The sequence below is a fragment of the Centroberyx gerrardi genome, chromosome 11 (assembly GCF_048128805.1).
Source record: "Centroberyx gerrardi isolate f3 chromosome 11, fCenGer3.hap1.cur.20231027, whole genome shotgun sequence".
NCBI classification, from domain to species: Eukaryota; Metazoa; Chordata; class Actinopteri; order Beryciformes; family Berycidae; genus Centroberyx; species Centroberyx gerrardi.
The window spans coordinates 25,151,170-25,168,745 of NC_136007.1; the positions used below are offsets into that span (position 1 = coordinate 25,151,170).

Below are 17,576 nucleotides of genomic sequence, written 5' to 3' on the forward strand. Positions count from 1 at the left end.
ACTGATGGCTGTTGCAGAGTTGCTATGGCTCAGAGTGGGGTGGGGGGTGGGGGGTGGTGGAGGAGGTGATTGTGCAAGCTCACCCTCTCGGCTCAGCTACAGCGCTCAGGCACGTCTACCGATCCCTCCCCCCTCCTCCCCAGCCTGCGCATACCCTGGTGTCATTTCTCCTTGAGGCATAGAGGAAGCCAAGTAACACCCCCCCTACCACCATCAACACACACACAAACACACATAAACTCCAGCACACACACACACGTGTACGCTCATACAAACTAGCGCAGCCACAAACACAAACCAGCTAGCACTTCCCTGACTGTCAAAAGCTGAGCACGTTTGCTGTACATACAGCAAGTGTGCCCAATGACACAGGAAAAGACACACACACATGCACACAGTGTAAGACGATATGCTTCCTGTATGTGCACACACATGCACGTGCACACACACACACACAACATGCCCCTACTCTGACCATAAACAAACCAACACGCTCACTAAACCAAAACCTAAGGTGTGGTCCCTCTCTCACTCCACAAACACACTCTTCCTCCCCTCTTCACTCTGATGTAAAATGTATGGGGCAGTCTGTTCCTGAGGCTGTGGGCCAGCCTGGTCCCGTCTCTTACCTGTCCAAGATGTCATGGCTGGACGTGGCTGTGGCTCCCAGCAGTCCTAGTGCTGCACTCCCCACCGCTGCGGCAGCCCCGCTGCCTGCCTCCATGATACTGACTCACTGCAATGAGCAGCCTTCCAGAGAGGCAGGGAGGGAGGGAGGGAGGGAGGGAGGGAGGGGGGAGAGGATGTGAAGAGGTAGAGCGGGAGGGAGAAAGCCGAATGAGATAAGAGAAATCACATGTAGTAGAGAGAGGGAGGATGACGGGGGAAAAAAAGCAGAAAGAGAGAAGTACGTGAGGAATAATGAGAGAGGAGACGGGACTGTGAAAAAGAGGGGAGAGGGAAGAAAGGAAGGTTGAGAGGGAAGATTGACATGGGAATGGGATGAGAGAAAATAAGAAGAGAAGGGAGAGAGAGAGTGAAAATCATTAATTGTGTGCTTGTAGCCCATAGATCAAATAAGTCCTGAATGATGGAACTTTTTGCAGCAGAATTTCACTTTGGTGTTAACACATGGAGCTTCTGGCACACACATTCCAGTGTGAATCAACTGTCAACCACCAACATTGGCAGTCCTGGCAGCCTGTGGTGATGGTACTCACTGGAGTATCTATCACTAGGGTATTATCCTCAACCCAGAATTTCGATGGTCAAACAATTTCTTCTGGCCAATCGACAAATTAAAATGTTGATTTGTTTTGTTATTTATAATCAGACAACTTATCTACAACACAGAATTGCATTCAGACAGTCACAGAGTTGCCGACAGCATTAAAACTAGCTCCAATTCATGCAACCTTGTTTGAATTGGGTGCAAAATTAACAAACTATAATAATACTACTACTACTACTACTACTACTACTACTAGTTATGAATGTAGCACTTTTCAAAACACTTACAGAGTGCTTTACAAAGCAGTAAAAAAACAATCAACTGCAAAAGCAATGAAAGCAATGTAAGAAGTAAGAAAGCAAGGCAAGAACCATAAAAAGGCGGTCAAAAATAATAAAAGGTCAACCGAGCTAACACAATGTGGTGCTAATCCGTTTACCCTCTGCTGACAGTTAACATATAAATAAAGCAAACAACATGTAAAAATAAGTTGAGTAAACTGATGGCTAATGCTTTGTTGGAACAGGATGGCTTGCAATGAGAGCAGAGCTTTTAGTTTGTGCCAAGGCATGATGACATCCTGCCCCAGACCGAAGATTATGTAAAAACTGGACAATTTACAGCTCAGATTTGACTGACTTTCAGTCACTGAGTGACCCACCTGGTAATCTCGTCTGCTGCAGCATCAATTCAAACATAAACCCTGAAGGGTCTTATCCCACTTACTTACTACTGCCAAATGCCATAGAAGAAAAATAAAAAGTGTTTCCCAGCTTTGGCATTCCATTTTTTGCATCAATATCTCTATTTCCCTAATAAATGGAACACAACCAATCCCATTCTATAATTAACATGAAATTCTCATGCAATGGAAAAGTCACTATAATATTCCAGCAAATACAACAAACCTTAAAATGTGCTGACAACCAAAAGGTTTTATGGTCCCAGAATAGCTATGAGTCAGCAAATTAATGTTATGCTAGTGAACCTTATGTCCCTGACGTTACCAATGCTCTGCAATTAACTAATACGATCTGACAGTCTGTTTACGATAGCTTGCAAGCACATTAACCATTTCACTGTCCCCAAAACAAACTATCTCCCCAAAAAGTTCATAAAGTATGTCTGTTACTAATCTTAATCAAAATTGGCATAACTGTGTGAAGTGGCAAAATGTAATGCCATCACCATGTAATTTTGTATCAAGTTTCAGAAAACTTTGGTACCAAGAGTGTATTGATAGTTTTGTGTTGCTGCTTATGTAATGCTTTGTCGCCAACCTGTGGAGTTACAAAGACAATAAAGCAGACAGTGTGATGTCTATCTCCTAGATGTCTTAACTACCATGTCCTTGCAAGAGCATTAATTTAGAGCTAATTTAATGTTCAAACAATTGCATCAGAAATGTATAGCTATAGTACATACAAAACAATCTTACTTTTTTGACAGTACACATGCGTTGGTATCCGTTGTATAAAACCCATAATACCCTTGAGTAAGTTCTTTACTGTGATTATGGCTACTTTGGGGCTGTCAACAGTACTCAGCTATGCCTCGCACCTACTGCATCATCGCTTTACCCATAATCACAGTAAAGAGCACCCTCTCGGGTATTATTGCCATAATACGACCCACCACATGACAACCTCCCAATGAAATCCAAATGTGGCGTTGTCAACAGACCAAAATAGATGACAGGGACACAACAGGAATGACCCAATAAAAACAGGGGATGAAAGAAAAGCCCATACAGCCCGTTTTCTGTGACAGTCAATGGCTATGCGCTGTAATCCCAGGAGGCCGATGCCAGGACAAGAAATGTAGGGGTGGGGGGGGGGGGGGGGGGGGGGGGGGGGATAGGTGGCGGGGGAGGTGGGGGGTGGCAGGAGGAGAAAGCGTGGGAGGAGAGGATCCTCACAGGCCACAGGAAAAGCAGCTGGTTCTGAGTCAGAGGGAGACATAATCCCCGGTGTTCTCAGTGGTGTACAATTCAATCAAAAATACATCACAATACAGTATATAACTCAAGGATATAATAATAGATATAAGAGGTATAATAACAGACATTATTAATAGAATTTGTCTAGTCTCAAACTCAGACACTGCTTTTTCTTGCTGAAATTCAATGTATGTCTTTAAGACTTTTTTCATTTGTAGTGATTCAGTGTTCATTGTTCTAAAAATAACAAGGCAACAGTAAACATGAATCATGAGTGATGCAGTTCCCCTCTGGGCCAATCACTAACAAACACGTCACCTTGTTTTACAGCAAAATCCGATCAGAAGTGTCTGAGATATCATGCGTGACACACGGACACATGAATGACCGAACACTGCTGTGCCCCCTTTGGGCTAATCAATGTCAGTTTTAATTAAATTTCATTGTGGGGGACAAAAATTTTACCCAATAGTAAAATTGTTAGCCATGTATTTGCTACACTGATTCAAGTCTCCAACGAAAAACTGCAACCGCATTTTTAAGCAGGTAAAACTATGTAAAGCAGTGGAAAAGACACGGATGTATCAATAGTTCATATATATATCTTAGAGTAACGGCATAGGAACATCCAGAAGTCTAAACTACCTGACTGACAACTTTTGACTGACTCTATATAGAAACTGTACACAGCTCAACAGCTCTGTGCAAGATCCCATCAATTTCAGCCAACAGAGCATTGACCAGACAGCTACAGTGCATGATGATATCGACTGCTTCGAACGAGTGAGTGAGTAATACGGCAGGAAGGTGATGGTGTGACATGGACATGAAGGCAGGGTGAGATGTGGTGCAGGAGCAACACATAGGCTGAATGTTGAAATTCAACTCATGCCCTAGGCTTCTCCATCTCGGGCTACTGTAAACCCCTCTTCTTAAATCATCCAGGAACGACTCCCTGTCGCATAACAATGACTTGCGCTCAGTCCGTTCCACACAAGTGTGTGTGTGAATGTGTGCGTGCGCGCTTGCATGTGTATGCGTGAGCTTGCAAATACATGTCTCTTTTGTGATGATGTGTGCGAGGGGGGAAAAAAGTGTGTGCGTTAGTTAAAAGAGGAAGTGAGTTTGTGTATGCCAGGCAGGCAGGCAGGCAGGCAGGCAGGGCAAAGCAGGCTGAGCTTCCCACAAATACCTGATGCAGCAGAAAACCCATAAAATGGCCGACCTTGGGAGAGGACACTGCCTCAGCTCCAAAGAGATTAAAAATCTAGACTGAATAGTCTCTACATACACAATAAACATCCTTCATTCTCATGAGGACGGCGGCATTAGTGAGGATGAAATTGCTCTAATCAGAATTAAAGATCATTGGTTACCAGGATCTGAGTCAGGAAACTTTATACTCTGGCCCACTAAATAGTGTGCGGCACAGCAGCTGTAGAATTAATTAGGGCCGAAAGCTTAAAGGAATACAGACTTTTTGGTAATGACGCTTTTCAAATTAATGTTGTATAATGACATGTTGAGTAGCTGCTTCACCTTCATGCGTCCAGTATGCTATTTGGTGCACTACAGTACAAACAAAACCACTTTTAGATTATATAAAACAAGGTTTACTGTCCACAACAGGTAACCAGTAAGATAAATGAAACTGTTACCAAGAATAACACTGTTACCAATCTTCAAGTCACATAAAAGTACGCACAACAGAGTTTATAAAGTCTGTGTATTCCTTTAAGCTTTGGTCTCAATTCTTGCTGCAATTACTGCCTTTTCACTCTCAGAAGGTTAATTCTCAGGCTAAACTCCTTCGAAAAATGAGCAGCTCTGAAGTAGTCGAGCAAGCAATGCAAATGCACACTGGTCACTCACATCAAATCAATACTAGGGAAGGTGAAGTTCACTTGGATGATCTTCCAGTTGGAGATATTAGCTAAGATTAAAAGAGAAAATGAAAGACAGAACTGCAAGGGCAGTTCTGTCTAACAAGGCATCTAATTGTATGCAAGGGATTTTGGGGGGTAACAAAGTCTGTCAAATGTTTTCTCAGTTGAAGATCTTCCATCCAAGTCCCTAATGACTGAGGCAAAAGCAATTTGGGATTGAGACATGTCACTAGACCCAAACAACAGATGGCATGTGACAAGGGCTAACCTTTCTTAAGCCCTAGTATCTTATCCATCAGTCTAAAAGCAGGGATGCACCAAATGCTACTTGCTTGTCTAATACAAAGATGTCTGGTGATCACAGCACTTCCCATAGATGGTGTAGCTCTCTCCCTCTGCTGAGAGTGGGGACTGTACAAAATATATTGACATGCAAATGAGCATATGATGTCATCTGGCGACTTCAAGCAACTTTTTGAGCAGCCAAAAACAGCAGCAACTTCCCTTGGAGAAGAGTTGGCACAGTGTGTGACTGCCTACCAAAAATGTCAGCAGTGTGGAGCTATTTCACGGTTTCTGATACGGACAGCAGAGTAGTAATTTGTAAAGCTTGTTCTGCTGAAATATCAAGAGGGGGTATATCGCCAAGGAGTTTCTCCACTACAAATTTAATTTACCACCCGAAAGCACGACACCCCGATCAGCTTGCAGACTTCACCAAAACAACGTCAAGAAGAAAAAACGTCCCGCTCCCATCTGTGGCAGCAGTTGTTTGAAAATGCAAAGACATTTGGCTGTGACAGTGTCAAAGCAAAAAACATTACTCAAAAAACCATGGAATTCATCTCTTTGGATAACCAAATGTTTTCTGTGGTGGAGGACGTGGGGTTTCGTAGATTATTAAGCACATTGAGTCCCTAGTAGACAATATTTTGTAGATGTGTGACTAATGTAATTGAAAGTCACACTCATGAGCTCCTGGCTACAGACACCCACCTTATACACACATTAAACATTATATAATAAGAATCTGTAGCAAAAATGTGTTTAATTTATGCAATTATATAAACCAAAACAATGGTTTTGGTAACCATGTCGGACGAAATGTTTTATTTCATATCAGTATCAGCAAAGAACCTTCATTTTGGCGCATCCCTACCTAAAAGTATGTTGGAGGAGCATACACAAAGTTTCTTAGATTTTCACTTTCAACTCCATACCCTCAGATGTTTACATCAACATTTAATCATCAACACTGATTGCCATGAGTATTCATAATCAGGAGCAGGAACAAATACATGTTTTATGGTTAATTATGGGGAATAAAATTAGTAGTAGTAGTTAGTATTAGTATTAGTAGTTAAACTAAACTGAACAACACCTCAGTATTTTCGGCAACCTTGTACCAAAGATTCCTGTCTTTGGTACAAGGTTAATTTAGTCTAACTTGCAAATTTGCCCATATTTCAGAATTGCTGTGATACATGTTTGCCCTCGTCATTAGAATTCAAGGGTACAAAGTCATAAGAATGTGTAGCTTTGATTAATAAATTCCAGGGAAAATTAGATTTCAGATGCAGAAAGGTAAGGACAACATAATAACATACCAAAATCAGTGTAAAGCCTGACATTTAAAAGTAAGAAGCATGCTACAGAAATTGCCATCTGCTATTGGCTGATCTTTGGTGCCAGGTGATGTCACCACCAATTTTAGTAGCATGCTTTTTACCATTAGATGTCAGGCTTTACATAGATTTGGGTTTGGTGTTTAGTTAGTCTTTAAAGAGTAAGTCAACACTAAATCACATAGTGTAGAAAGTTGTCCAAGGTTTAAACATGTCCCTGATCCATCAGCTGTCAAAGGCAAAATAGCGGCTTTGACATCACTGATTGGGGTGTGGCCAGAAGTGCAATATGCTTGAAAGTTTCAACCCACAGACAGCAGTGGAGCAGAAGTTTTCTTTCCTAGGCGATTCACTCTTTAAAAGCACAATGTTCGTTGGAAGGTAGGCTAACTGAGACTTCAACTGAGTTGGAAGACAATGCATGAAAAATAACTAAATTATGTCCGTTTTGACATATTTCTATTTTCAGACTAGTCTTTACAGCCATTGCTGTCATACCTGACATTTTAACATCAGTGAAATTAGTCAGACCTTTCAACTCTGTCATATCTTACAGTATCATCTGTCATACTTCTGACAAAAATACAAACTGTGGCATTGTGTTTTTGCTTCTTCATTGTCATACGTTTTGACAATTGTGCAGATATCAGTAGAGTTCGATAACAAACTCAACAGAGGTGGTGAAGATGGATTCAGCAAATGTTGGAGGTTGACTGTTCATATGTCACATCTAGGCATTTGTGTTATAAAATGAAAATGTTATGTTCTACCAAAGCTAAATTAATTTTGCTTTAAAATGGAGGATAGATCCAAAGGAGTCAACTAGTTTTTGTTAAAACATGTTCAGCATTTTCAGAAACACGTTTATTTTTGAGTGAATTATCTATTCAAGCAGCCTGGAATTGTCCTTGGTGCCTAATCTGATAGTCCCTGCACACTCACACGCTTCACTGTAACTCTATCCTGCCTGAGTCAGACCTGGCATTTACATTATGATACCCACTCTTTGTCATTTAACGAGACTGGAATTACACTCACATTTCTCTAATTGAGTCAAACCCCATTCTATGTAGCCTCTTCACATTGGCATCCCGCTTGAACCCTTCTGTTATCCTTTAGAAATATGCTATGTGTCAGTGAATGTATGCAGATTTGTAGTGACAATACACAGGCTACAACATGTGTAGAAATGTCCTTGTTTGCTAAAGGTTGTAGAGTCCTCATACTCCAAATTGAAAATGGAGTGCCAAAGACAGTTGGCAACACTCACGTGGCTTTTCAGCGGCCAATATCTATGTAAATAGCCAGCTAATTAATGAACTTACACTCACTGGCATCTTATCCGTCCTGCATCTAGTCTTTATTCTCTATTCAAGCGCCGTCATCGAGCAGTGCAGCAATGGGCAGCTGGGTGGCCTACTGATTAGAGAGAGACTGTCCTGAAAGGTCAGCTGTCCTCAACTCAAAGGGCACAAGTTCGATCCCTGCAAAAGCAATCTGTCCTGTCAGTGTCCTTGAGCAAGACACTGAACCTCTACCTCTAAATGGTAAGTCGCTCTGGATAAGAGCATCAGTATCCAAAATGTAAAACTTTAAAAATGTAGTAGTTCACAAAGCCAAAATGAGTAATAAATGTAAGAAAGCTAACAGAGAACATGATATCACTGGCAGTGTAACTATAGTCTTCCAACTCTATCATTATGCATATGCTATTAACTGGCTGTTCCCTCCAGTTTACAATCACACGTGTGATTGAAACACTTTGTATAGAAAGTGATGGATTCACTGCTCTTGACGCATTGATCTGGGGGAGTGGAACCAGGAGCAGAAACCATTGAAGAGCCTTGGGGACGACATCTGCCTTTTGCATCAGAGACATCTGAGACTAGATAAAACAGATCAAATATCTGAGCAGCTCATTACTTATGCAAGCCTTCAGAGTAGTAGCGAATATCCAAGGCGGATGGAGACTCTAGCTCCAAATGAAACATCAGCCAACTGAAGTGGTCAAAAGTAGTAGACTCAGTGCTCCCACCTTGAAAGGTTTGAAAACCAGGAGTTGATCAAGACAATGCAAAGTGTGGACAGAAATCAACCACTTTAGGTAATGAATCAGCCCTACCCACAATGCACTCTACAAATATAACCCACAGGAATATAGTTCAGCTGCATGAACATCAAAGCTGACATCAGGCTGGAGCAAATCCTAAATCACAAAAGCAGCCCAGGATATCTCCCTCTGGAATGGGTCTGGTCAATTATGTGTGGCTCCCACAGAGGCTTGACTAAAGACGCTCCCATCCAAAAATTATTCACAATACAATATTCTACAGGGTGAGAGGTTGGGATACCTTCTGGCAATTGGCTATTTAAAGTGAATAGCTGGTGTCTCTGGATTTATCTCAACTATTCAAACATCACAATACTTCTTAATATGTGTACTCGTCCATTCCCTTAATCTAGGGAAAGGCCTATACTATTTTCCAAACTAGAATTCGGTGAATAGATGAGTATTTTTGACAGGCGGTTTAAAGCCGAGATAGGACGGGCTGATCCTTCAGTTGGTCCTTCTCCCAGGCATCGTCCCTGATGGACTCGCCCCTGATCTTAGCCGTAGAAGCCTGTTTAATGCACTGGCATGTGGTTGGGTCTCAGGAGATCAAGCGGGGGATTTGACGAACTAGACTACATTTGGGTTAGCATCAGGAAAGCTAATCTCACAGGCAGCAAAACATGCAAGGCTGCCAGAACAAGATAGAGCAGAACTACTCTACCATCGACACTTCAGCATTGCTGTATGGAATGGAGCCTGATTTAAATTTGCTGTCTGTTGATACATTTTGCCTGATTGAAAAGGGATATAATACCGGTGCTGCAGTAAAATTTGAAAGAGAGCTAATAAATCAACCAATGTGATTATGGAATATTTGCAGCCAAACCAGGGCAAATATTTCCATTTCATAAGTGAATCTCACCAATGAGGCACGTGTCACCAACTCAAAGCACCCAGCAAAATGTGAAAACAATATTTTGGATGATGAAACCAACAACAGGATGCATTGCATTGGTGTGGAATTTGATCCGTCTGTCGATGAAGTCTGCTCCACTGTCATACACAGCTGAACCTATTATTGCTAACTGGCTGGAGACCTTCAGTGACGTCAAATGACATCAAGGAATTAGGTGTCCTCCCCAAAGAGGTTGACCTCATCTGAGGTTTGGTTAGAACCTAGATCGGACAGAACATGGGCGAGACGAGTCTGCTGATATGCTAAGCCTAAGTGTGAATCATTGACTGGGGATGGATGCCAATGGAAGTTTTTCAATGCCGTTCTGATACTATGAATGAGATACAGGTTTTAAAAAACTTTTTTCAATGCTTTCCTCTTGAGTACAAGAGTACATTTCTTTGAGCCACATTTTCTGTGTACTAGCCCCAACCTGCTCGTCCCGGTTTCTCCTGTCACAATATATACTGGTCTCTCTTTCTCTTTGTACGGAGGAGAATATCAAATTCCATTGACAAATCTGGCAGTTTAATGTTACTTTGTTTATTGGCAAACATAAACACCTCACAGAACATGACTTAAGGCTTTTTCCAAATGGTTAAGGTCTGCTGATGAATTCAGAATACACTAGGATCCACCAAGCAGCACTTATTTTATTAAAATAGCAACTTTTGTGTGCAGTTCAAATCAATTATCAAAACTGATTCACAATATTATCACACTGCACACGTACGCAGATCAACACACATATATACACAGTGGGAGCCTCAAAACAGCACCGACCCAATAGTTAAGCTATTATTCAGTGGCTATGTCATGGCCTGGGTGTACACACATGACTGGCTAGAGAGCATCCACTGGAAACTATTTCAGGTATAAAATGCAGATATGTGCCAAAATGCCCCTAAATGCTGACATTTTAGCCATCTTGTGCTATATATTGACAGAAAAAGTATTTGTAGTGACAAACATACATGTGCACATAAACTGAATGACCTTGAAGGTGATTTAGAAGCTCTTTAGGGCTGCCGCATAGTAAATGGGAGAAATAGCCAGACTGTCCATCAGTAGATCTGAGAGGATTTCCTCTGTGCTGCTCCACTTTTGGGCCAGTCTGGCCAATCCTCACAGGGGATTTTTGATTTAAATATATTTTTTCAGAAATATGTAAATACAGCAAGCATTTTATCCCTGGGACGGTTTATGGCCCCGGTCCCGGCCTGGCCACCAGGTAAACGCAACCTGATCCTGCATGGTAAAACTAACTTGTAACTGATCCACGTCATCGCAACATTAAAAACACATTGTAGGTCCACTAAAATATCATCCACTTAAATGTGAGATTCTCAATGAGAAGTGTTGATAAAAACCATATGCTGCCATTTGCACAAATGGCATAATTTGTAGTTTTGACAACTGTATGGTTTGAACAACTATAAAAAAAAACAATGTAATGAATTGCAAAATTTAGCACAACCAGAGTGAAACACATTGAACACATAAAGTGGGAGGGGGAAGCGTTTCCTTGTGCATTATCTTTATCTGTAATCATCATGTTCGATTGGGCTTTACAAAAATTAGTACCAACAAAGCTTCGGCTTGCTAACAAACGACTCAGTTTTTAAGAACGCCAGTTTATTGTTTTAAGCTCAATCAAGTGGAAGGGCAAAAATACCAGAGCTGTTTTTCTATCTGCATTTTTAATTATTCATCCAGACTTATCATCCTACATCCACACGTCGGATTTACTGGAAACCATTATTTTAATTGCAATGTCTATTTGGCAGCAGCCGTACAGTACAATCACTTAGTAGTCCAAAAACAAAGCAGATAAGACAGTGACAGAGGAGCTGTAACTTCATTGAGGCCGGGGGTTCAAATTCGTTCTCTTTATGGCCTCTGCAGTGCATCTGTGCAATGGCTTGGCAACTTTGCATGGAATGACTCCGGCTGAACGAAAAGTGTCTTGCAGAGGCGTGACGCCACTGTGTAGAGAGGGGAGAGGAGAGGAGAGGTTGGGATAGGGCAACACCCTGCCCCCTTGTCCCCAGCACAGCATATTGGCTCACTGTGACAAATACAAATCAATATGTGATTTATCAGGGATCCTTAGACATAAATCTCTTGGAAAGCTGTGCTGAAAATGCTGGCGAGATCAGCTGCAACTGATTCTGTGTCTCGGTGTGACATCTCTCCTGTCAATTATCTTTGAGAGCATTTACAACTACAGAAAGACAAGCTAGCACAAACCCATGGTCCTCTGATTGGATGCTTCCCTGCATGTCTTGTCTTCATTACCTTGCCTCTTGCTCTGATTAATGAGGGAAAGATAGCTCGCCGAAGCCAATCCCTGTCAGCAGAAGTGCAGCACTAATGCTATACGCCAGCTCAACAAGCTGGGGAAAAGACACCTGTTCCGTGATAAACCGAGCGCTCCTCTCCACAGCCAGTGACTCTGGGAAGACACCAATTTAGGCATGCCTCTGCTTTGAGACTCGAGCCATGTCATCCTTTTTAATGAGTCACAACACTTGTGAGACTGGTGAGACAAAGTGAGACTGGAAGTGAAGCAAAGTAAGTAGGCCAGCAGCCACCATGAAGCTACATGTTAAGGAGAGGACATCCATATTCATAAGGGGAGATGAATATTTTCTGAAGTGTGCATTTTCTAGGCATGCACTCTTCTCACTCTCATGTCCCTAGGATACGGCAAACAGTGTGTGCGTTGATGGTGCGAGATACTGAAATACATTTTGTGTCTCAGCGGTGAGCCAAATATCAGGGGTGTTCATAGTTTTATTCTTTCACTGCCTGGCATCAGGTGCTATTGGACAGCAAAGGGGCCACAGATCAGCCTATTATCAGTTATCTGAAAGAGCACAAGTGAGAATGACACAGGGTTCCTGAAAGTTACACAGAGGTGGTGGTATAAGGGGTCAGTTTGAAACTGGATTGAAGCCGAGCCAGTTGCCCATCCCTGCTTCATTATTACAATAGGACAGAGCTGTGAGCTGATGTTTGTAACCAGTGACGACTGTTGGCACGAGCTGTTGAACTTATTTTTAATACCTGGCACAAGCATCCAGGCATCAAGCTTTAAAGTGGAAGTTTAGGTATGCTACCGAAAAATACATTTTCATATTTTGTTTTCTTTTTTCTTTAGAAACTTACAAACTTGAAAACGATATCCTCCAACAGTATTCCTCTGTAAGGCAGTAGACATGCTTTTTTTTTTTTTTGTGATTTTACTGTGCTCTATCCAACACTACAATTTTTGGAATATGTGTTGTTCAGATGACATCAAAGGGAAAAATTATCTACTTACTAACTCAGTAACTCTCGAAAGATATGAATTTGTGCAAGACTTAACAGTTTCTGGCACAGTTTCTGGCAGATTCTGTGCATAATAAGTTCAATTTGTTCAAGTTTCTGGTTAAAGTCATCAAGAGGCATGAAGGACAAGATCCATTGACAGTTCTTTCTACATTATTAATCTCTCCCAGTGCCGAGGCTGGCCACCCACGGCTCAGACCTTTTGAAAAAACCCATCCTTGTAGAGATAGAGAACTCCTCCCATGTGAACACACAAATGAATATGAAAAGCTAGACAAAAGACCATCCTGCTGACCTCCTGCTAACTCAAAGAACAGCACACAGAGAGTGAGACTGCAGGAGTTGTGACTTTCCATTTTACTTGAACAGCAATTTAAAATTAGAGACTAGTGTGAAATATGCAGGCAGAAAGACAGGCTGTAAAATTAGCCTGATTAAATCACAAGAGCTGTAATGTAATGTTTCTGTTAGAACAGTAGGCAATGTAGTGCCTTTCTTGCCCAAAGCTTCCGTGCAAATATGTGATCTTTCAAATTATTTTTGAAAACGTAATAACTTGCACCATAGATCACTTCAACAATCTGAGTTTGTTGCTTTTCCTCACACTTCTGTAATCCCTCCATAATTAATGTTCACAGGAATATTAGGGAACAATGGTTCTGACCCCTACACTCATTATTGGTTGCTTGTACTGTTGGTGATGTAGGAATTGATGCTTATTCTATTGATGTACTTATGGTAAGACACTCTGGATAAGAGCATCACCTAAATGCCTAAAATAGGAGAAAACCTGCAGCGCTTCACTGCAGGTTTCCTCCTTTTTATTTGCTCATTTATTGGCCAAACCTGCTTGATGTCGACCGCACTGACAGGCACTGACCTTAATTCAGAGGGTAGCGCATATTCATGGGGTAATTTGGAGCTGAATGGGAATTAGGCCATGACACGGCAGTCTGCTGTGTGTCTATTGGAAATGTGAAAGTGACAAGAGTACTTTTGCAATGTAGCTGCAGTTCAAGATGAGCACCATATCTCGCATTAAGAAACAAAATGCTGCAAATTGCAAAGCAAACAATACTGTCGATAACATTGGACATAAGCCTGTAGGTCAATTCAAATTCTCATGCCTTACTCTCTCAGATGACTTCAAGTGCTCTCTCAGCTGTTTACTCATCTAGCCAGTGAAGCGTAGTCCAAAGTGATTGTCCAAAGGCATACCAGATCTGGTCATTAGGCTACGGTCCCATATTGAGGTCCCTCCGTGTCCACCACCTCCATCATTGCCCTATGTGGAGTCAGCCAGTCAGCAGTTAGCTGTCCCGGGACAAACTCGAGACAAAAATCAATGTGTGAGACAGCCTGTACAATTCTTTTTCAACACTGCTTTTTTATCTGCCTCCTTATGCTTGTCATCCGATGCCTACTCTAAAGTCTCCTTTCTTCAGCCTCTGGAGACTGGATGTCAGGAAAGTGACCTTGCTAACTCAATTCACCTTCGTAAGCTGAATACAAAGTTTGGCTGCCAAGGGAGGGAGTTGGGTATCAGAGCCGGACACTTTATAGACAACGTAACAGCTCTACAGGGTATCAAGTGTGAAACATGAGCTGAGCTTCTGTGTCCCATCCAGTCATTAAGTATAGTAGATGAGAAACAGCATGTAAGCTCTGTGTTGTCTAGAGATGTCTTCAGGGCCAATAACAGGGACCTCAGCTTCATCCAATTTTATTTTTGCACAAAGCAGATAATCTGTTATGGCCTTGGTGAGGTTGCTCAAGAAGGTAACAGTTATTGTACAACAATAACCAACAATGATGCCCAAGGCATTTTTCCTAGGTGACCTGAACTGCCTTCCTTATGTGGGCTGGAAGAATGTCCCTTTTGCAACAAAAGGGCACTGCGTAGAGACACTGCCAAGATAAAACATTTGGTAGGGTAGAATACTTGGAACAGGGATCGATGTTGCTGATACATGGAATGTCAGCTTTTTAGCAAAGTGCATCATCAGAGGTGATAGTATAGATTCACAACTTCTGAAGCCAACAATACAATGCTTTTGGAGAACCTTTTTAATCGATTTCCATTTTCATCGTTGATTAGCAAGTCTCCCTACACGGGTGTGTACACATTTAATTGCTCCCATCCTTAGTCACGGATGTTGAGAGCTGTGAATATCAATCATAATATTATCAGCTATTTTTCTCCTTAAATTGCTCTCTCACCAAATCTAAAAAGCAAACCAAAATCCTTTTATCAACACTAGCAGGTGTCAGACAAACTCAAGAGTAGTGTTTATTTTTCTTTTTGCAGCTCAGAACATACAATATCTCCAAGGACAAGCGCATTCAGACATGCTTGGAATTCTCAACTATTTCTATGTTCAGTATAGAAGTAGGGTCTTTGTTGACAGACAAATTATACTCAGACTTGTTTCTTGTCAAGAACTTGCAAATATTTATCAAACCACAAAAAGCTTATCAGATGATTTTGCAGAAGAAACTATGTATTCAAAGTACTACTTTAAGCAACTAACTTGCATTGGACTTGCATTTCTTTGAGGGAAATGTCTGACAACACACCAACTGAATAAAAAAGGGAGACTGAAGGTGGTAATATTCCTGAATTGGTGAGTGGATAGAGCTAGCCAAGTGATGTTTTGGCGATATCTGGCTTAAGTGTTTGAAAGCCTTTAAAATGGAGTGAAGAGTGGACATTATAATAGATAGATCATTGCTGGAATAATGTTACAGGATAAAGAGAGGCACCCGAGAGCAGTGTTAATCAGATCAGGAATATTAATTCTTTTCATCAATGTGGTCGTGAATGGTAAAAGTCTGCAAACTGGCCAAGGGAACCTGAAATAATTCATTAGCATTGGAAATGAAAATGCAGACAGAGGAGGTCAATTGGACAAGTCTGAGCAAGCACATCAAGAAAAGACAAATAAATTAATTAGATCAGGCAATCATAACACATATTGAGTTAGAGGCCTGCAGCACAAATGACTCATGGTTCTCTAAAGATAGTGAGGTGATGATAGACTACACAGAGTGAAAGAAGGACAAAATGTGCTTCATTGACCAGCATGCCCGTTTAATGCAGTCTGTCACACGTTATGGAAGTGAATATCTCTGACTGTTACCAACTACTACTGCTCTATTGTTACCATGAAATCAATAATGTTTTCTACCACAACTGCACAGTCTATAAATTATCATAACATACCATTTCAAAAAGGGATTCAAACAAGGCACTCCACCCTGTTGAAGGTACAAGTGTACTGACAAGCAAAATTGTTAACAGCATCCTTTTTCTCTCACTTACCCCTTTACATGCTTTGCAGTAGTCAGGGTAAGATAACATAAGAGTGGGTAAAATTCTCTTAGCATCATTAAAAGACAATCTAGTACATTGCTTGAGGTTTTAAAAACAATCTTGGAAAAGTAAAAGTACAGGACCAAGAGACTGGTGAATTGTCTTCAGGGCCAATAACAAGTTTTGTCCAAATTTTGTTAAAAGGAAGTTCTGGGACATCCAGAACTTAAAACAATCAAAACAAACACAGCTTATCTTTGATCAAGCCTGGTTTTGCACCTTAATATATTTAATTTTTGCAGTATTTCTCAAAGCAGCAGCAGCCAGAAAGTCTTGTTTCCACTCTTACCGTCTTACTCTTATTGTGGTGTAGGAACCGAAACAATATTTTCACGTTCAGACTCGGCAGAAGGATTTTCCTCTCCAACGTTGGGCCGATCCATTCTTTTCCACACAATTTACACGATTATTAATCATGGAAACATAAAATAGCGATATATGAATATCTACATTTAGGCTAATTGTGCAGCCCTAGAACTGACCGAGAGATATGGCTGAGTATCGTCAGCATAGTGGTGAAAAGAGATGTCGAGGGGTGCACCAGTGCGTAATATAAGTATAACAGTATTGACCGCAGTAGAATTTTGTCGAACCATCCCAGATTTTCATGGATTCCCTGATTGGCTGACAGTATGCTTAGTTAATGAGGTGCCCGCAGTCTGTCAGACAGTAGTCTGCTTGCTACTAGCCAAAAGCATCGTGCTTCGGTTATGGATTATGGATGGGTGTCGAAGTGGCAGCACTGGATATTTGTTCCCCAAAGATAAAAATATTTGTATGCAGTGGATGGCACCATTAGAGGGAAGAACTGGGTTCACTCTGCCCTACAAGCTCTGTTTACGCTGCCCAATTTCAGAAACTTGAATCAAAAAACACTTTGAGTTGCTAGTAATTTGATGTTGAGTAAAGGAGCAGGACTATTGCTTTTTATGGACCAAGAAGTCCCAAACTCAGAAGCAAGTGACATCAACACTATGTACCTTGGTTAGCGATTCATGTAGTTAGACAAATGAGCATGTCTGAGAAGCCATATTGACAGCGTTACACCCTCTCCACCTACTCAGCCTAGACAGAAGGGCACTAAAGCAGCTAGAACAAATTAGATGAACTATCAAAAACCATAAAAAATAAAAAATGCCACTCCTCGAGTTAGAAATCCATAGCAAGCATTTCCTGAGTGA

The 17,576-nt window shown here is 41.3% G+C and overlaps 1 protein-coding gene across 1 annotated transcript in view; it reads right to left on the reverse strand.

The window, feature by feature from the left end:
- arhgap32b (Rho GTPase activating protein 32b) overlaps positions 1-17,576 on the reverse strand; it is a 104,522-nt gene that overhangs the window by 76,715 nt on the left and 10,231 nt on the right. The window contains exon 2 of the mRNA XM_071906168.2: positions 630-750. Coding sequence (XP_071762269.2) covers positions 630-724 — 95 coding nt within the window. The 5' untranslated portion in view covers positions 725-750. The remainder of the gene's footprint in view (positions 1-629; positions 751-17,576) is intronic.